This window comes from Leucopleurus acutus (genome assembly GCF_964270905.1).
Source record: "Leucopleurus acutus genome assembly, chromosome: 2".
NCBI classification, from domain to species: Eukaryota; Metazoa; Chordata; class Mammalia; order Artiodactyla; family Delphinidae; genus Leucopleurus; species Leucopleurus acutus.
This window is the reverse complement of record NC_139143.1, coordinates 90,765,144-90,779,749: the sequence shown is the minus strand read 5'-3', so window position 1 is coordinate 90,779,749 and position 14,606 is coordinate 90,765,144. Positions and strand designations below refer to the sequence as shown.

General features: G+C 45.3%; 1 protein-coding gene across 3 annotated transcripts in view; it reads right to left on the bottom strand.

Annotated features, from left to right (window-relative positions):
* IGSF3 (immunoglobulin superfamily member 3) overlaps window positions 1-14,606 on the bottom strand; it is a gene marked incomplete at both ends in the record, with an annotated part of 94,642 nt that overhangs the window by 29,609 nt on the left and 50,427 nt on the right. For all 3 annotated transcript variants that reach the window (XM_082832585.1, XM_082832586.1, XM_082832587.1), the window contains 2 exons: window positions 2,996-3,406; window positions 11,116-11,493. In XM_082832585.1, the coding sequence (XP_082688711.1) occupies window positions 2,996-3,406; window positions 11,116-11,493 (789 nt within the window). The remainder of the gene's footprint in view (window positions 1-2,995; window positions 3,407-11,115; window positions 11,494-14,606) is intronic.

Below are 14,606 nucleotides of genomic sequence, written 5' to 3'. Positions count from 1 at the left end.
AGAGACCTGGGTTTCACTCTGCCAGCCTCTGCCTAGAGGCATACACCCACGTGGGACGGAGCCCATGTCATTTGCCACATATTGGCTTTCTGGTCAAACAGATTACAGTAATCTATACCTCAACATCAGAGATTTTAGAAAAAAAAAAAGAAAAAAAAGCACCCCTTCCACATAAATGCCACTGAAGACATGCAAACAGGTGCCCCAGACCTCAGACTTCCTACTTCTTCAGAGTTAGGCTGGCTGCAACAGTGGCTGTCTTCTTTTGGCGGCCGAAGAGTCTTCTGGTCTCACAGGAATCTCCCCATGGCTTGGTGAAGCGTTCACATTCCCAGGTTGAAGATGAGATTCAGGGCAAACCATCCTCCTTTCTGCACAGCCATTTGCCCTTGTTATACCCAGTCAATTAAACCTCCATAAATCGATTTATGCTTTTTCCAATACCCCCTCACTCCTCAGCTCACTGAAATTGGGCTTTGGGCCTTCTCCCACACTTCACTGACCCAGCAAATGTCCCCAATGACACCCCCTGCCCATCACAACCAAAGGCGTTTCTCAAGTATGTTTTAGCCTCTGGACCAGCTCTCCTCCCTTGGGTCCATGACACCATCCCTCCTGCTTCTCCCGCTGGCCTGACCACTCTGTCTCTCGAACCTGCTCCCCGACCACCTCTTACTGCCACAGTTATCCTGGGCCCTCATCACTCCCAAGCTCAGCCTCTGAGTGCCACGTCTGATCACATGCTGGGTGCTTCACGTGCTGAGCATCTCTATGAAGGTCTGCTTGCGGCATGGACGCCTTGACCAAAATTTACAAGAACAAATGCAAAGACACCCAGTGCTGCCACTGAAGGGGAAGCAGAGGCTCTCAAGCAAGACTTGGCACATTGCCTCATCCCTCCTTATCACAGTTCCAGGTATCCCCCGAAGCCCCAGCCTCGGATTCCTCCTTCCACAATACTCACCATTCTGTTGCCTCGAGCACCCACTGCCCGCTTCCTAGGTCACTGCCACTGAGCTAGCCCTGGCCTTATCAGCCCTTCCCTACCTGGTCTCCCAACTTCAGACCCAACCTGTTTAGTCAACGCTAGGTGGCCTCCATGGTTGTTCCCTTCTAAAACCCAGGCCTGACTGTGTCACTCTCTGCTTAAAAATCTCTATTCCCTCCTCCAAATGTTGGCAGCAGTGGTTTTCAAGCTATGCTCAGGCAGGGCGGTAGCGGGGAGCCCTTCCTTTCCTCATACAAAGTCTTTTGCTGCCCAGTACAGAAAACATTTGGTTCAGGCAAAGGGGAAACACCGCGGCCCTCAAACGCCCTCCTCAAGCACCCCATGGCATGCACCCATGCACATGAACACACACACATGCCCACCCACAAGCGACCGCTCAGGCACCTCTACAGGACTCCTAAGATTCTAAGGAGAACAACTTGAAATGCTCGGACCACAGGGTCAAGGCCAAGCTCACATTCTAGCATGTGGGCTTCAGGTCACCTTTCCTATCTCCTCTCACCACTCCTAATCCGGAACTCAACATCTGCTCACCCTTGACTTCTCTGTGCTTGCTTGCCAAGCAGGTCAAACAATTCTGTACCTTTATGCGTCTCCTCCTGATGTCTGCTCAAGCTTCAAGGCTCAGCTCAAGTCACCAAATGTGTTGGTTTTCCTGAATTTTCTTCAACCACCCCACCCAGGGAAAACATTGTTGCAAGAACACTTCACATTCACCATGTTCCCAGGGCACCCTTCACTCAGCCACTGGCTTTCACATCTGTAGTTCCCCGAGTGCAGGGACCAAGCGTTAATCATCTCTGAATCCCCGATGCCTATCGCCACACCTGCAGCGTTGCAGAGACTCACTAAGTGTTGACTGAAATCAACTAAGAGAAGGGCAGCATTGGGGCTGCAACCACTGAACCAGAGCAGCACAGACACGGAGTGAAGTCATCAACTATTTTTTCACCTCGTTTTCCCTTTGCTGGCTTCGTCTGGATACATTTGCTGGGCAAATTCAAAAAAAATCCTCATTCCAAATTGGTAAGATTAAAATAAAGAAGATTAACTGATGCAACCTAATTTGAAAGCGCTAAGACTTAAAATCTGGCCCAGACTTTTGAAGCTGCTCTTAACACCCTCCAGGAAGGGAAGGGATAAATATGAAATAAAGTGCCTTCTGTAGGTTTAGTACCGGAAGTTCCAGAAGCTGCTAAACGCTCTGGGTCCCACAGAGCAGATAAAGGGCTCCCAGCGCGGGAGCCCAGCCCTTCTCGTAAAAGCCCTCACGCCCGTTAGATGTCCAGAGAGTCGCTTCTGCCCTTTCACCTCTAGCTCTGCGCCTGGCAAAGCACAGACGGTGGAAGTGTACTGAAAATCCAGCTTCCCGGGTCCCACCCCAGAAGGCTGATTCAGGAATCTGCACTGCCTGAGCCTGGGAATCTGTGCTATTAGGTAAGTCTGAAGCACCCCCTTAGGATGGCAGAAGACCAGGTGGCAGGAAAGCTATGCAAAGACCAAGACCACCGCCATCTGACTGGAGCAGATGGGATGGGGTGGGGTGGCGGGGTGTCAAACTACAGGTCCCGAAGGGGGCCCCCCACCTGTGCCTCAGATGCCCCAGCTCACCTCCCACAAACCACAGCTCCGCTCACCAGGACAATGGCAGCCCCTCACTGAAGGTGAGCAGTAACACAAGGAAAGGCCCTTGGGCACTTGCTGCAGCTCCAGGACGGCACGCCACCAACTTCCAACCAAGCCAGGGAACCGAAGGCCCATGGGAACACCCGCCCCCAGCCCAGCTGAGGCGGTCAAGCAATAGCTTTTGGCTCCGGTCGAGAGCCCAGCTGGACTCAGGGGCTGGGGGAGTGCAGCCTGAGAAGGTCAGGGCTGGGGCTACCTGGGCCCTATGTACCCCGAGTACTTGCAGAACCGCCAGAAGGGTCTGCACAGCCTGTCTGACCACCCTCCCTGCCAGACAGAGAGTGGGGACGAGAGACTGACCGGTGGGCTGGACGTTGACCACAGTCCCCTCAGAACGCTTTCGGGTCATCGGGTACCACGAGCCGTCTGGGTCCTGGATCCACTCGGTGGCCTCGCAGTAGAACTCGCCCTGGTCGGAGGGCTGCAAGTGGAAGACGGTGAGGCGGAAGGTGCTGCTCCCCAGCTTGTCCAGGCGCACCTCCCCCAGGCTCTGCCTCTGCGCGTAGTCGCTGCTCGACTGCAGCACAAAATCCCGGCTCAGGGCAATGACCTCCACCGGCTTCTCGCCGCCCCGCTGCCGTAGCCAGGCCACGGACAGGTGGCTGTGCTGTAACGTCTCCGTGGCCACCTCACACGTGAGCTCTAGGGGGTCCTGCTCCACTCTGTGCAGAGTGTGGCGCACAGCAGTGGACTGCAGGGAGTCCGGGATCACTGCAACACAGGAACAGCCATGGGACACGGTCACAAAGCCACAGATCGTACACTTGTGGGGCTGAGCTCCCACCCACCAGCCTTCGACAGTCCCTGTGTGGCCATGGAGGACCCCAGATGGCACAGAAACCGAACGAGTTTTCTGTTTGGATTTGGACTGCAATTTTTTGGCGCTTACACTTACCGGGTTGATATTTCAATAACGCTCAGATAAAAAGTGACTTGGGGGCAGAGGGATAAATTCAGAATTCGAGATTCACAGATATACACTACTATATATAAAATAGAAAACTACAAGGACTGACTATATAGCACAGAGAACTATATTCAATATCTTGTAATAACCTGTAATGGGAAGCAATCTGAAAAAAAATATATGTGTGTATAACTGAATCACTCTGCTATACACCTGAAACATTCTAAATCAACTATACTTCAATAAAAAAAATACATAAGTAAAATAACGTTTGTAGACTTAAAAGAAAGTGGGTCAAATTTCAGTTTATATAATAAATGAACTACCTGAAAATAACATGTAAAAGGAATTCTCTGTCAGGTCAAATAAGATTTTGTTGTTCACGGTAGTATTGCTTCCAGACATTTTAACTTGGCTTCTCACTGAACTTCAAACAAAAAGAGTTCCTGGAACTTCGAGTTTCCCATTTTCTATACAACTTGCTCATTTTCTCCCTTCTAGCCACCCCCATGTCAGCAGTGCAGTGCACTAGGAAGGTTATTTCTTCTTCTTCTTTTTTTTTTTTTTTAAAAAAAGGACTTCCCTGGTGGTGCAGTGGTTAAGAATCCACCTGCCAATGCAGGAGACACGGGTTCGAGCCCTGGTCCAGGAAGACCCCACATGCCACAGAGCAACTAACCCCATGCAGCACAACTACTGAGCCTATGCTCTAGAGCCCGCGAGCCACAACTACTGAGCCCGTGAGCCACAACTACTGAAGCCCATGCGCCTAGAGCCCGTGCTCTGCAACAACAGAAGCCACCACAATGAGAAGCCCGTGCACCACAACAAAGAGTAGCCCCCGCTCGACGCAACTAGAGAAAGCCCGTGCGCAGCAACGAAGACCCAAAGCAGCCGTACATAAATAAATAAATAAAGGTTGTGGTAGAGAGAAGCAGCAGCATCCTCAATTTTTTAGTAGGTTTAATTTTCATATTATTCATGTGTCAACATGTGTCATGTTCGTGGGCTGGAAGGAAGCCATGGTATGGGCATGAGTCAGGCAAGCAATGAGATTTCCTCTGTGGTCACCTGGTCAGCAGTTTCCTGCGGAGACTAAACATGACCCCCTCTCTGATGTGAAGGGTCGAAATCTTAATTTCTAGTTTTTATTATCACAATTAAGCCTGGAAATTATGACGTGGACAGAAAAACAGAACAGCCTTGGTATTTCTGACCCTTCACATTGGCAAACACTGTGGCGCAGAGCCGGCCCCAATGAAATCCCTCTCCCTTCTCCGCCACCTCCTCCATCATCCAGGGGCCAAGGGAGACAGCTGGTACCAAATTCCTCACCCTGGAGCCAAAGGACACACAGACCCACTTCAGGTCTGAACATGGTCCTGCAACTGCATAAGCTTCCTGACTCAGCAGCGCCCCAGGCAGCTCAGAGTCACGGTTCCAAAGGCCCATCACTGAGAACAACACCCAGCTCTACCCACCACCAGTCCCTCCCATCAGGAAGCTTGCACAAACCTCTAGATAACCTCACCCACCAGAGGGCAGACAGCAGAAGCAAGAAGAACTACAATTTTGCAGCCTGTGGAAGGAAAACCACATTCACAGAAAGATAGACAAGATGAAAAGGCAGAGGACTTTGTACCAGATGAAGGAACAAGATAAAACCCCAGAAAAACAACTAAATGAAGTGGTAATAGGCAACCATCCAGAAAAAAAATTCAGAATAATGATAGTGAAGATGATCCAGGACCTCAGAAAAAGAACGGAGGCAAAGATCGAGAAGATGCAAGAAATGTTTAACAAAGACCTAGAAGAATTAAAGAACAAACAAACACAGATGAACAATACAATAACTGAAATGAAAAATACACCTGAAGGAATCAATAGCAGCATAACTGAGGCAGAAGAACGGATAAGTGACCTGGAAGACAGAATGGTGGCATTCACTGCTGCGGAACAGAATAAAGAAAAAGGAATGAAAAGAAATGAAGACAGCCTAAGAGACCTCTGGGACAACATTAAATGCAACAACATTCGCATTAAAGGGGTCCCAGAAGGAGAAGAGAGAGAGGAGTGACCCAAGAAAATATTTGAAGAGATTAAAGTAGAAAAATTCTCTAACATGGGAAAGTTAATAGCCACCCAAGTCCAGGAAGCGCAGAGAGTCCCAGGCAGGATAAACCCAAGGAGAAACATGCCGAGACACATAGTAATCAAACTGGCAAAAATTAAAGACAAAGAAAAATTATTGAAAGTAACAAGGGAAAAACAACAAATAACATACAAGGGAACTCCCATCAGGTTAACAGCTGATTTCTCAGCAGAAACTCTACAAGCCAGAAGGGAGTGGCATGATATATTTAAAGTGATGAAAGGGAAGAACCTACAACCAAGATTACTCTACCTGGCAAGGATCTCATTCAGATTTGACGTAGAAATCAAAAGCTTTACAGACAAGCAAAAGCTAAGAGAATTCAGCACAACCAAACCAGCTCTACAACAAATGCTATAGGAACTTCTATAAGTGGGAAACACAAGAGAAGAAAAGGACCTACAAAAACAAACCCAAAACAATTAAGGAAATGGTCATAGAAACAAACATATCGATAATTACCTTAAACGTGAATGGATTAAATGCTCCAACCAAAAGACACAGGCTTGCTGAACGGATACAAAAAAAGACCCATATATATGCTGTCTACAAGAGACCCACTTCAGACCTAGGGACACATGCAGTCTGAAAGTGAGGGGATGGAAAATGATATTCCATGCAAATGGGAATCAAAAGAAAGCTGGAGTAGCAATACTCGTATCAGATAAAATAGACTTTAAAATAAAGAATGTTACAAGAGACAAGGAAGGACACTACATAATGATCAAGGGATCAATCCAAGAAGAAGATATAACAATTATAAATATATATGCACCCCACACAGGAGCACCTCAATACATAAGGCAACTGCTAACAGCTATAAAAGAGGAAATCAACAGTAACACTATAATAGTGGGGGACTTTAACACCTCACTTACACCAAAGGACAGATCATCCAAACAGAAAATTAATAAGGAAAAACAAGCTGTAAATGACACAATAGACCAGATAGATTTAATTGGTATTTATAGGACATTCCATCCAAAAACAGCAGATTACACTTTCTTCTCAAATGCACATGGAACATTCTCCAGGATAGATCACATCTTGGGTCACAAATCAAGCCTCGGTAAATTTAAGAAAATTGGAATCATATCAAGCATCTTTTCTGACCACAATGCTATGAGATTAGAAATCAATTACAGGGAAAAAAACGTAAAAAACACAAGTACATGGAGACTAAACAATATGTAACTAAATAACGAAGAGATCACTGAAGAAATCAAAGAGGAAATCAAAAAATACATAGAGACAAATTACAATGGAAACACGATAATCCAAAACCTATGGGATACAGCAAAAGCAGTACAAAGAGGGAAGTTTATAGCAATACCAAGCCTACCTCAAGAAACAAGAAAACTCTCAAATAAACAATCTAACCTTACTCCTACAGGAACTACAGAAAGAAAAATGAAAAAAACCCAAAGTTAGTAGAAGGAAAGAAATCATAAAGATCAGAGCAGAAATAAATGAAATAGAAACAAAGAAAGTAATAGCAAAGATCAATAAAACTAAAAGCCGGTTCTTTGAGAAGAGAAACAAAATTGGTAAACCTTTAGCCAGACTCATCAAGAAAAAGAGGGAGAGGACTCAAATCAATAAAATTAGAAATGAAAAAGCAGAAGTTACAACAGACACTGCAGAAATACAAAGCATACTAAGAGACTACTACAAGCAACTCTATGCCAATAAGATGGACAACCTGGAAGAAATGGACAAATTCTTACAAAGGTATAATCTTCCAAGACAGAATCAGGAAGAAATAGAAAATATGAACAGACCAATCACAAGTAATGAAATTGAAACTGTGATTAAAAATCTTCCAACAAACAAAAGTCCAGGACCACATGGCTTCACAGGTGAACTCTACCACACATTTAGAGAAGAGCTAACACCCATCCTTCTCAACCTCTTCCAAAAAACTGCAGAGGAAGGAACACTCCCAAACTCATTCTATGAGGCCACCATCACCCCAATACCAAAACCAAACAAAGATATTACAAAAAAAGAAGATTACAGACTAATATCACTGATGAACACAGATGCAAAAATTCTCAACAAAATACTAGCAAACAGAATCCAACAGCACATTAAAAGGATCATACACCATGATCAAGTGGGATTTATCCCAGGAATGCAAGGATTCTTCAATGTATGCAAATCAATCAATGTGATACACCATATTAACAAACTGAAGAATAAAAGCCATATGATCATCTCAATAGATGCAGGAAAATCTTTTGACAAAATTCAATACCCATTCATGATAAAAACTCTCCAGAAAGTGGGCATGGAGGGAACCTACCTCAACATAATAAAGGCCATATATGACAAAACCACAGCAAACATCATTCTCAATGGTGAAAACCTGAAAGCATTTCCTCTATGATCAGGAACAAGACAAGGATGTCTACTCTCGCCATTGTTATTCAACATAGTTTTGGAAGTCCTAGCCACAGCAATTAGAGAAGAAAAAGAAATAAAAGGAATACAAATTGGAAGAGAAGAAGTAAAATTGTCACTGTTTGCAGATGACATGATACTATACATAGAGAATCCTAAAGGTGCCACCAGAAAACTACTAGAGCTCATCAATGAATCTGGTAAAGTTGCAGGATACAAAATTAATGCACAGAAATCTCCTGCATTCCTATACACTAACAATGAAAGATCAGAAAGAGAAATTAAGGAAACAATCCCATTCACCATTGCAACAAAAAGAACAAAATACCTAGGAATAAACCTACCTAAGGAGGTAAAAGACATGTACTCAGAAAACTGTAAGACACTGATGAAAGAAAACAAAGGTGACACAAACAGATGGAGAGATATACCATGTTCGTGGATTGGAAGAATCAATATTGTAAAAATGACTATACTACCCAAAGCAATCTACAGATTCAATGCAATCCCTATCAAATTACCAGCTGCATTTTTTACAGAACTAGAACAAAAAAATCTTAAAATTTGTATGGAGACACAAAAGACCCTGGATAGCCAAAGCACTCCTGAGGGACAAAAACGGAGCTGGAGGAATCAGACTCCCTGACTTCAGACTATACTACAAAGCTACAGTAATCAAGACAATATGGTACTGGCACAAAAACAGAAATATAGATCAATGGAACAGGATAGAAAGCCCAGAGATAAACCCACACACCTATGGTCAACTAATATATGACAAAGGAGGCAAGGATATACAATGGAGAAAAGACAGTCTCTTCAATAAGTGGTTCTGGGAAAACTGGACAGCTACATGTAGAAGAATGAAATTAGAACACTTCCTAACAACATACACAAAAATAAACTCAAAATGGATTAGAGATCTAAATGTAAGACTGGACACTAAAACTCTCAGAGGAAAACATAGGAGGAACACTCTTAACATAAATCACAGCAGGATCTTTTTTGATCCACCTCCTAGAGTAATGGAAATAAAAACAAAAATAAACAAATGGGACCTAATGAAACTTAGAAGCTTTTGCAAAGCAAAGGAAACTACAAACAAGACAAAAAGACAACCCTCAGAATGGGAGAAAATATTTGCAAATGAATCATCGGACAAAGGATTAATCTCCAAAATATATAAACAGCTCATGCAGCTCAATATTAAAAAAACAAACAACCCAATCCAAAAATGGGCAGAAGACCTAAATAGACACTTCTCCAAAGAAGACATATATATGGCCAAGAAGCACATGAAAAGCTGCTCAACATCACTAATTATTAGGGAAATGCAAATCCAAACTACAATGAGGTATCACCTCACACCAGTTAGAATGGGCACCATCAGAAAATCTACAAACAACAAATGCTGGAGAGGGTGTGGAGAAAAGGGAACCCTCTTGCACTGTTGGTGGGAATGTAAATTGATACAACCACTATGGAGAACAGTATGGAGGTTCCTTAAAGAAATAAAAATAGAATTATCATATGACCCAACAATCCCACTACTGGTCATATACCCAGAGAAAACCATAATTCAAAAAGACACATGCACCCCAATGTTCATTGCAGCACTATTTACAATAGCCAGGTCATGGAAGCAACCTAAACGCCCAGCGACAGATGAATGAATAAAAAAGATGTGGTAGATATATACAATGGAATATTACTCAGCCCTAAAAAGGAACGAAATTGGGTCTTTTGTTGAGACGTGGTTGGATCTAGAGACTGTAAGTAAGAGTGAAGTAAGTCAGAAAGAGAAAAACAAATATGCGTTAATATGTATATTAACGCATATATGTGGAACCTAGAAAAATGGTACAGATGAACCAGTTTGCAGGGCAGAAATAGAGGCACAGATGTAGAGAACAAACGTATGGACACCAAGGGGGGAAAGTGGCGGGAGGGGTGGTGGTGGTGGTGTGATGAATTGGGAGATTAGGATTGACATGTATACACTAATACGTATAAAATAGGTAACTAATAAGAACCTGCTGTATAAAACATAAATAAATTAAATTAAAAAAAAAAACAAAGGCCCATAGTTTCTTAGAGGTTTGGCCTCTCTTCCAGCTGACGTCACCTGCTTAGTGTTCCTCATCAGTTCTTCAGCTTATCAACCACAAATGTCCTTGCCTTATATTTTTATATCCCCTTTCACCAGCTCGAGGGTCAGTTAACCTTCTCTGAAATTCTTAACATCTGCATTAGATCTTCTTTAAGTTTTAGCTTCAGCTTTCTACTATTTACAAGTGAACACACAAACTTGGTTCACTTATGCTACCTGTTGACCTCTAAAATATTTGGGGAGCTTTGGATTTTAAAAGGTTTAAAGTCAAATAAAACTGCACTATAAAAGAAGTGACTCAGTGTTATGGATTGAATGTTTATGTTGCCCCCCAAATTCCTGTGCTGAAACCTAATCCCCAGCGTGATGGTATCTGGAGATGAGGCTTTGGGGAGGCGATTAGGTCATGAGGGTGAAGCCCTCATGAATGGGATTAGTGCCCCCCACCTTTTTCTTTGGCTGCACCACACTGCATGCAGGGTCCTAGTTCCCAGAGCAGGGACTGAACCCGTGCCCGCTGCAGTGGAAGCGTAGAGTCTTAACCACTGGACCTCCAGGAAAGTCCCTGGGATTAGTGCCCTTATAAACGGACCCCAGACAGCTTTCTCCTTCCCTTTCTGCCATGTAAGGAGACAACAAGAAGTCAGTACTCTGCAACCCTGAAGAGGGCTCTCACCAGTACTAACCATGCTGGCACCCTGATCTGGGACTTCCAGCCTCCCGAACTGGGAAATAAATGCTTGTTGTTTAAGCACCCAGTGCAGTCTATGATAATTTATGATAGCAGCTCACACTGACTATGACACACAGACAGAACAGCAGCCATGTGAACACAGTTATCTCCTTACCCATGAGGTTCATCTTGGCACTGTAACTCCCGAAGTATCGCTCATCGGTGTTGGGCGTGTGGCATTCATACTCCCCGGCATCCCGGGCCTGGAGATCGGTGATGTGCAATAAAGCCGAGTTCCCCTGGACCCTCTCCACGTAGATCTTCCCGCTGCGGACACGCTGGGTATAGATGGCGTAAGGGAAGGAAGAGTCCATGGTGCTGACAATCTGGACCTCGCGCTCAGGGGCGGAAGGCAGGTAAATGGACCACTGGAAATTCTGCTCAGAAGGCCCCTGGTAGCCACTGACGTTGCACCAGATGGTGATGTGGGAGCCCTCTGTGCGGTACAAGGGTCCCTCCTGGACGGCGACTTGCCGCTGTGCTGACACTACCCCTGTGGGGGAGACACACACAACAGGCTCACTTACTTCTCAGACCAAAATGCAAAGCAGGCAGCAATGTTCAAAGGTTTTGTTATTCGTGTGACATGGTAATAATATAAGTAGCTTACTGGCCCTTTCTGAGGCGCTCTTTGATTTATAAATATTAATTAAAACACTGTGGTAAAGCACTGTCTCTAATTTGCATATATGGGAATTTGATCATGCAAGGACATGGTTCTGTTACTTATTCAATGGCTGACTCTTGGGAATTTCATTTAGTCCCTCTGTCATTTATGCGGCAGTTTTATATCTATTTATTAATGCCCTTTATAAAGTTTTTAATAAAATGAGCAGGAAAAGTTGAATCCTTGGCACAAATTCAGAGGAAAACAAATAAAACCAACTGCCTTGCAATCTGGCTGAAACTAAATAAATGCTCTTTTCTTGATTAGAGGGCTGGTAGGAGGGAGTCCTGGGGCCCTTTCTTTGGTGCTGCACCCTTATTTGCAAGAGGTAGCTACTCCCATGACACTAGGTAGAGCATTCGTTACCCTCTTTCCTCCATATGCGGAGGCAAAGCTGAGCTCCTGCAGGCCGCTGTTCGGAGTCCACATGAACAGGAATGGGAAGGGCTGACGCACATCCCTGACGCCCAGATGCCACACGCTGCCGATGTGGGCGACTGACGGCGCCCCCCCCCCCCCCCGCCCCCGGTAACAAGGATGTCGGGCTGCTCTGGAGACTGAGCTCTGATTCACCACCGGCCGCCCCACCCTCTGGCTGGGATATGCGTCTCCGCCTGGCCTCTGCCTGCCTTCTCCATGTTCTTAACATGGTCTCCCCTCGCAGACTCAGGGGCAGGAAATAGAGTGAGTTTGCTTATTCATTCCATGCCAGCACAACTGATTCTGCCTGAGCCACTGAGAAGGTGGGAGGGGGGCAAACCCTGTGGCCTTCCCCTTGACAGCAGGGGGCGCACAGCACTGTGGCAGAAAGAGCAGGGGAGGGCTAGTCACAGCTTTGCCAGGAACTGGAGCTGGCTGTGCTATCTTGGACAAGCTGCTTTTCCTCTCTTGTACCTTGATCTCTTCATCCACAAAATGATTTCTAAGAAGGCTTTGGAGTGGACTAGCACGTGTGCCGATGCTGGCTTTGTCACTTATTAGATTAGTTGTGACCTTGGATAAGTTACTTAACCTCTCCAAGCTTCAGTTTTCTCATCTGTAAGATAGGGATAATCATGTGTGCCACGCAGAGTTATCAAAAGACTTAATTAGATAACATATATAAAGCCCCTAGCATGGGGCCTGGCCCATAATTAGTCCTTAAGAAAGAGCTGCTAGCTAGGGCCCCTCCTGGCTGGAATACTCTGTGGCTCTGGACCCAGAGAGGACAGGATTTGGGCCAGTGAGCCCTTAAGGACACGCCAATGGCCTCTTGACGATGACACCATGTGTGGGGTCGCCCACCTCCACCCACAGCTGCAGCCCACTCCCACTCCCATGAAAGCTTCTCCCACTCTCCCGCCAAAAGGCAATCACAGCTGCCCCAGCTTAAACTTATCTGCAGTGGATCCAGCTGGGGAACAGCCGGGACAGCTCAAATCCTAGCAGGACGCAGCTCTAAGCCCAGCCCGGGGGATGCCTGAGCCTCAAAGCAAGCTGATCTAATCTAAAACAGACGCTACAAGGAAAGGCCTGTGGCTTATAAACTTTCATGCGTGCACAACCTTTTCTCCCAAACCAAATTTTACAGGGAACCCCACCTTGGCTTAAGCAGCAGAAGCAAGGAAAGTGAAAAGGGGGGTGGGGAGAGGTGGCAAATCAACAGATGGAGGTGGTGCGTGAATTGACGTGATACATCCTGGTTGACAGCATTCACAACTATGTTGAAGGTCATGGAGAAGACAGCTCATTAGTTATTTTCAGTATGTTAAAATTTAGTGTGTAACATTTCTGCTATGTGTCCTACAACAATTTAAAAATATATATATATATGTATATAATGACACTTGAACCAAATGTTTGCAGTACTCCAGAGATGCAGAACTTTGAAAACAATGTAACTACGTTCATAACTTTTAGGTCTCCCTGCATTTCAATGTTCTACGACAAAACAGCCACAACCACGCCCCACCCGCTGCAAAGAAGGCCGCAAGCAGGTCAGGACCAGCCAGCATCTTTGTTAGGGCACTACTTCTCAACCTTAGACCCACACTGGGATCACCTGGAGAGCTTTAAAAACTAACAGGGCCCGGGCCCCACCCCATGTAACTGGTCTGGTGTGCGGAAGCCTGGGCATTAGGAGTTTTAAAAACTCTAATGCAGAGCAGTGTCGAGATGTCTTTATCGACAGAGTGCCAGCCAGGTGCCCGAATTAAAGACCAGATCCTGGTTTAAGACTCTCAACAGCTTTGAGCTCCTCCCTTTGCTGATTTGGGTCAAGAAAGTTTTATTCTCCTCTAGTGAATGGGCAGAAGAAAGCAGCTGAGGCCCATCAGATACTGGCTATGATGATGCAATACTGAGCTCACCTAGACTGCATTCTATTTACAGACCTTACAAAAGCACTAGATCGGAGGATCATACACATTATTCCCCTGAAAGGTAAACAGTGTTAAGTGGCCTGAATGAGCCAGGGCATCAGGGTCAAAACAACTTGTCCGAGTCGGAAGCCGGTTATAAAGAGTCATGACAAATAAATAAATAAATAGATACTAGACTGCACTTTAACCATACACATTCAGCTGCACCTGCTTATTAAATATCTTCTGCATTCCCTTCCGACCCCACAAAGGGCCTCTGACCCTTAAAAATAATGCTGCTCTTAGGAAGTGGACCTTAACATAGAAATTAACTTTTTCTTCTCAACAGTTTAATTCCCATTCTATACCCCACATTCCCCATTTCCTTCTCCTGGCACTGCCCCTGCTGTCCGGATCTCATTTTCCTAGATGCTGCTACCTTCAAAAAGACAGAGCCCCGGGCTTCCCTGGTGGCGCAGTGGTTGAGAGTCCGCCTGCCGATGCAGGGGACATGGGTTCCCTGTTGTGCTGGCATGGAATGAGTAAGCCTGCCAATGCAGGGGACACGGGTTCGTGCCCCAGTCCGGGAGGATCCCAAGT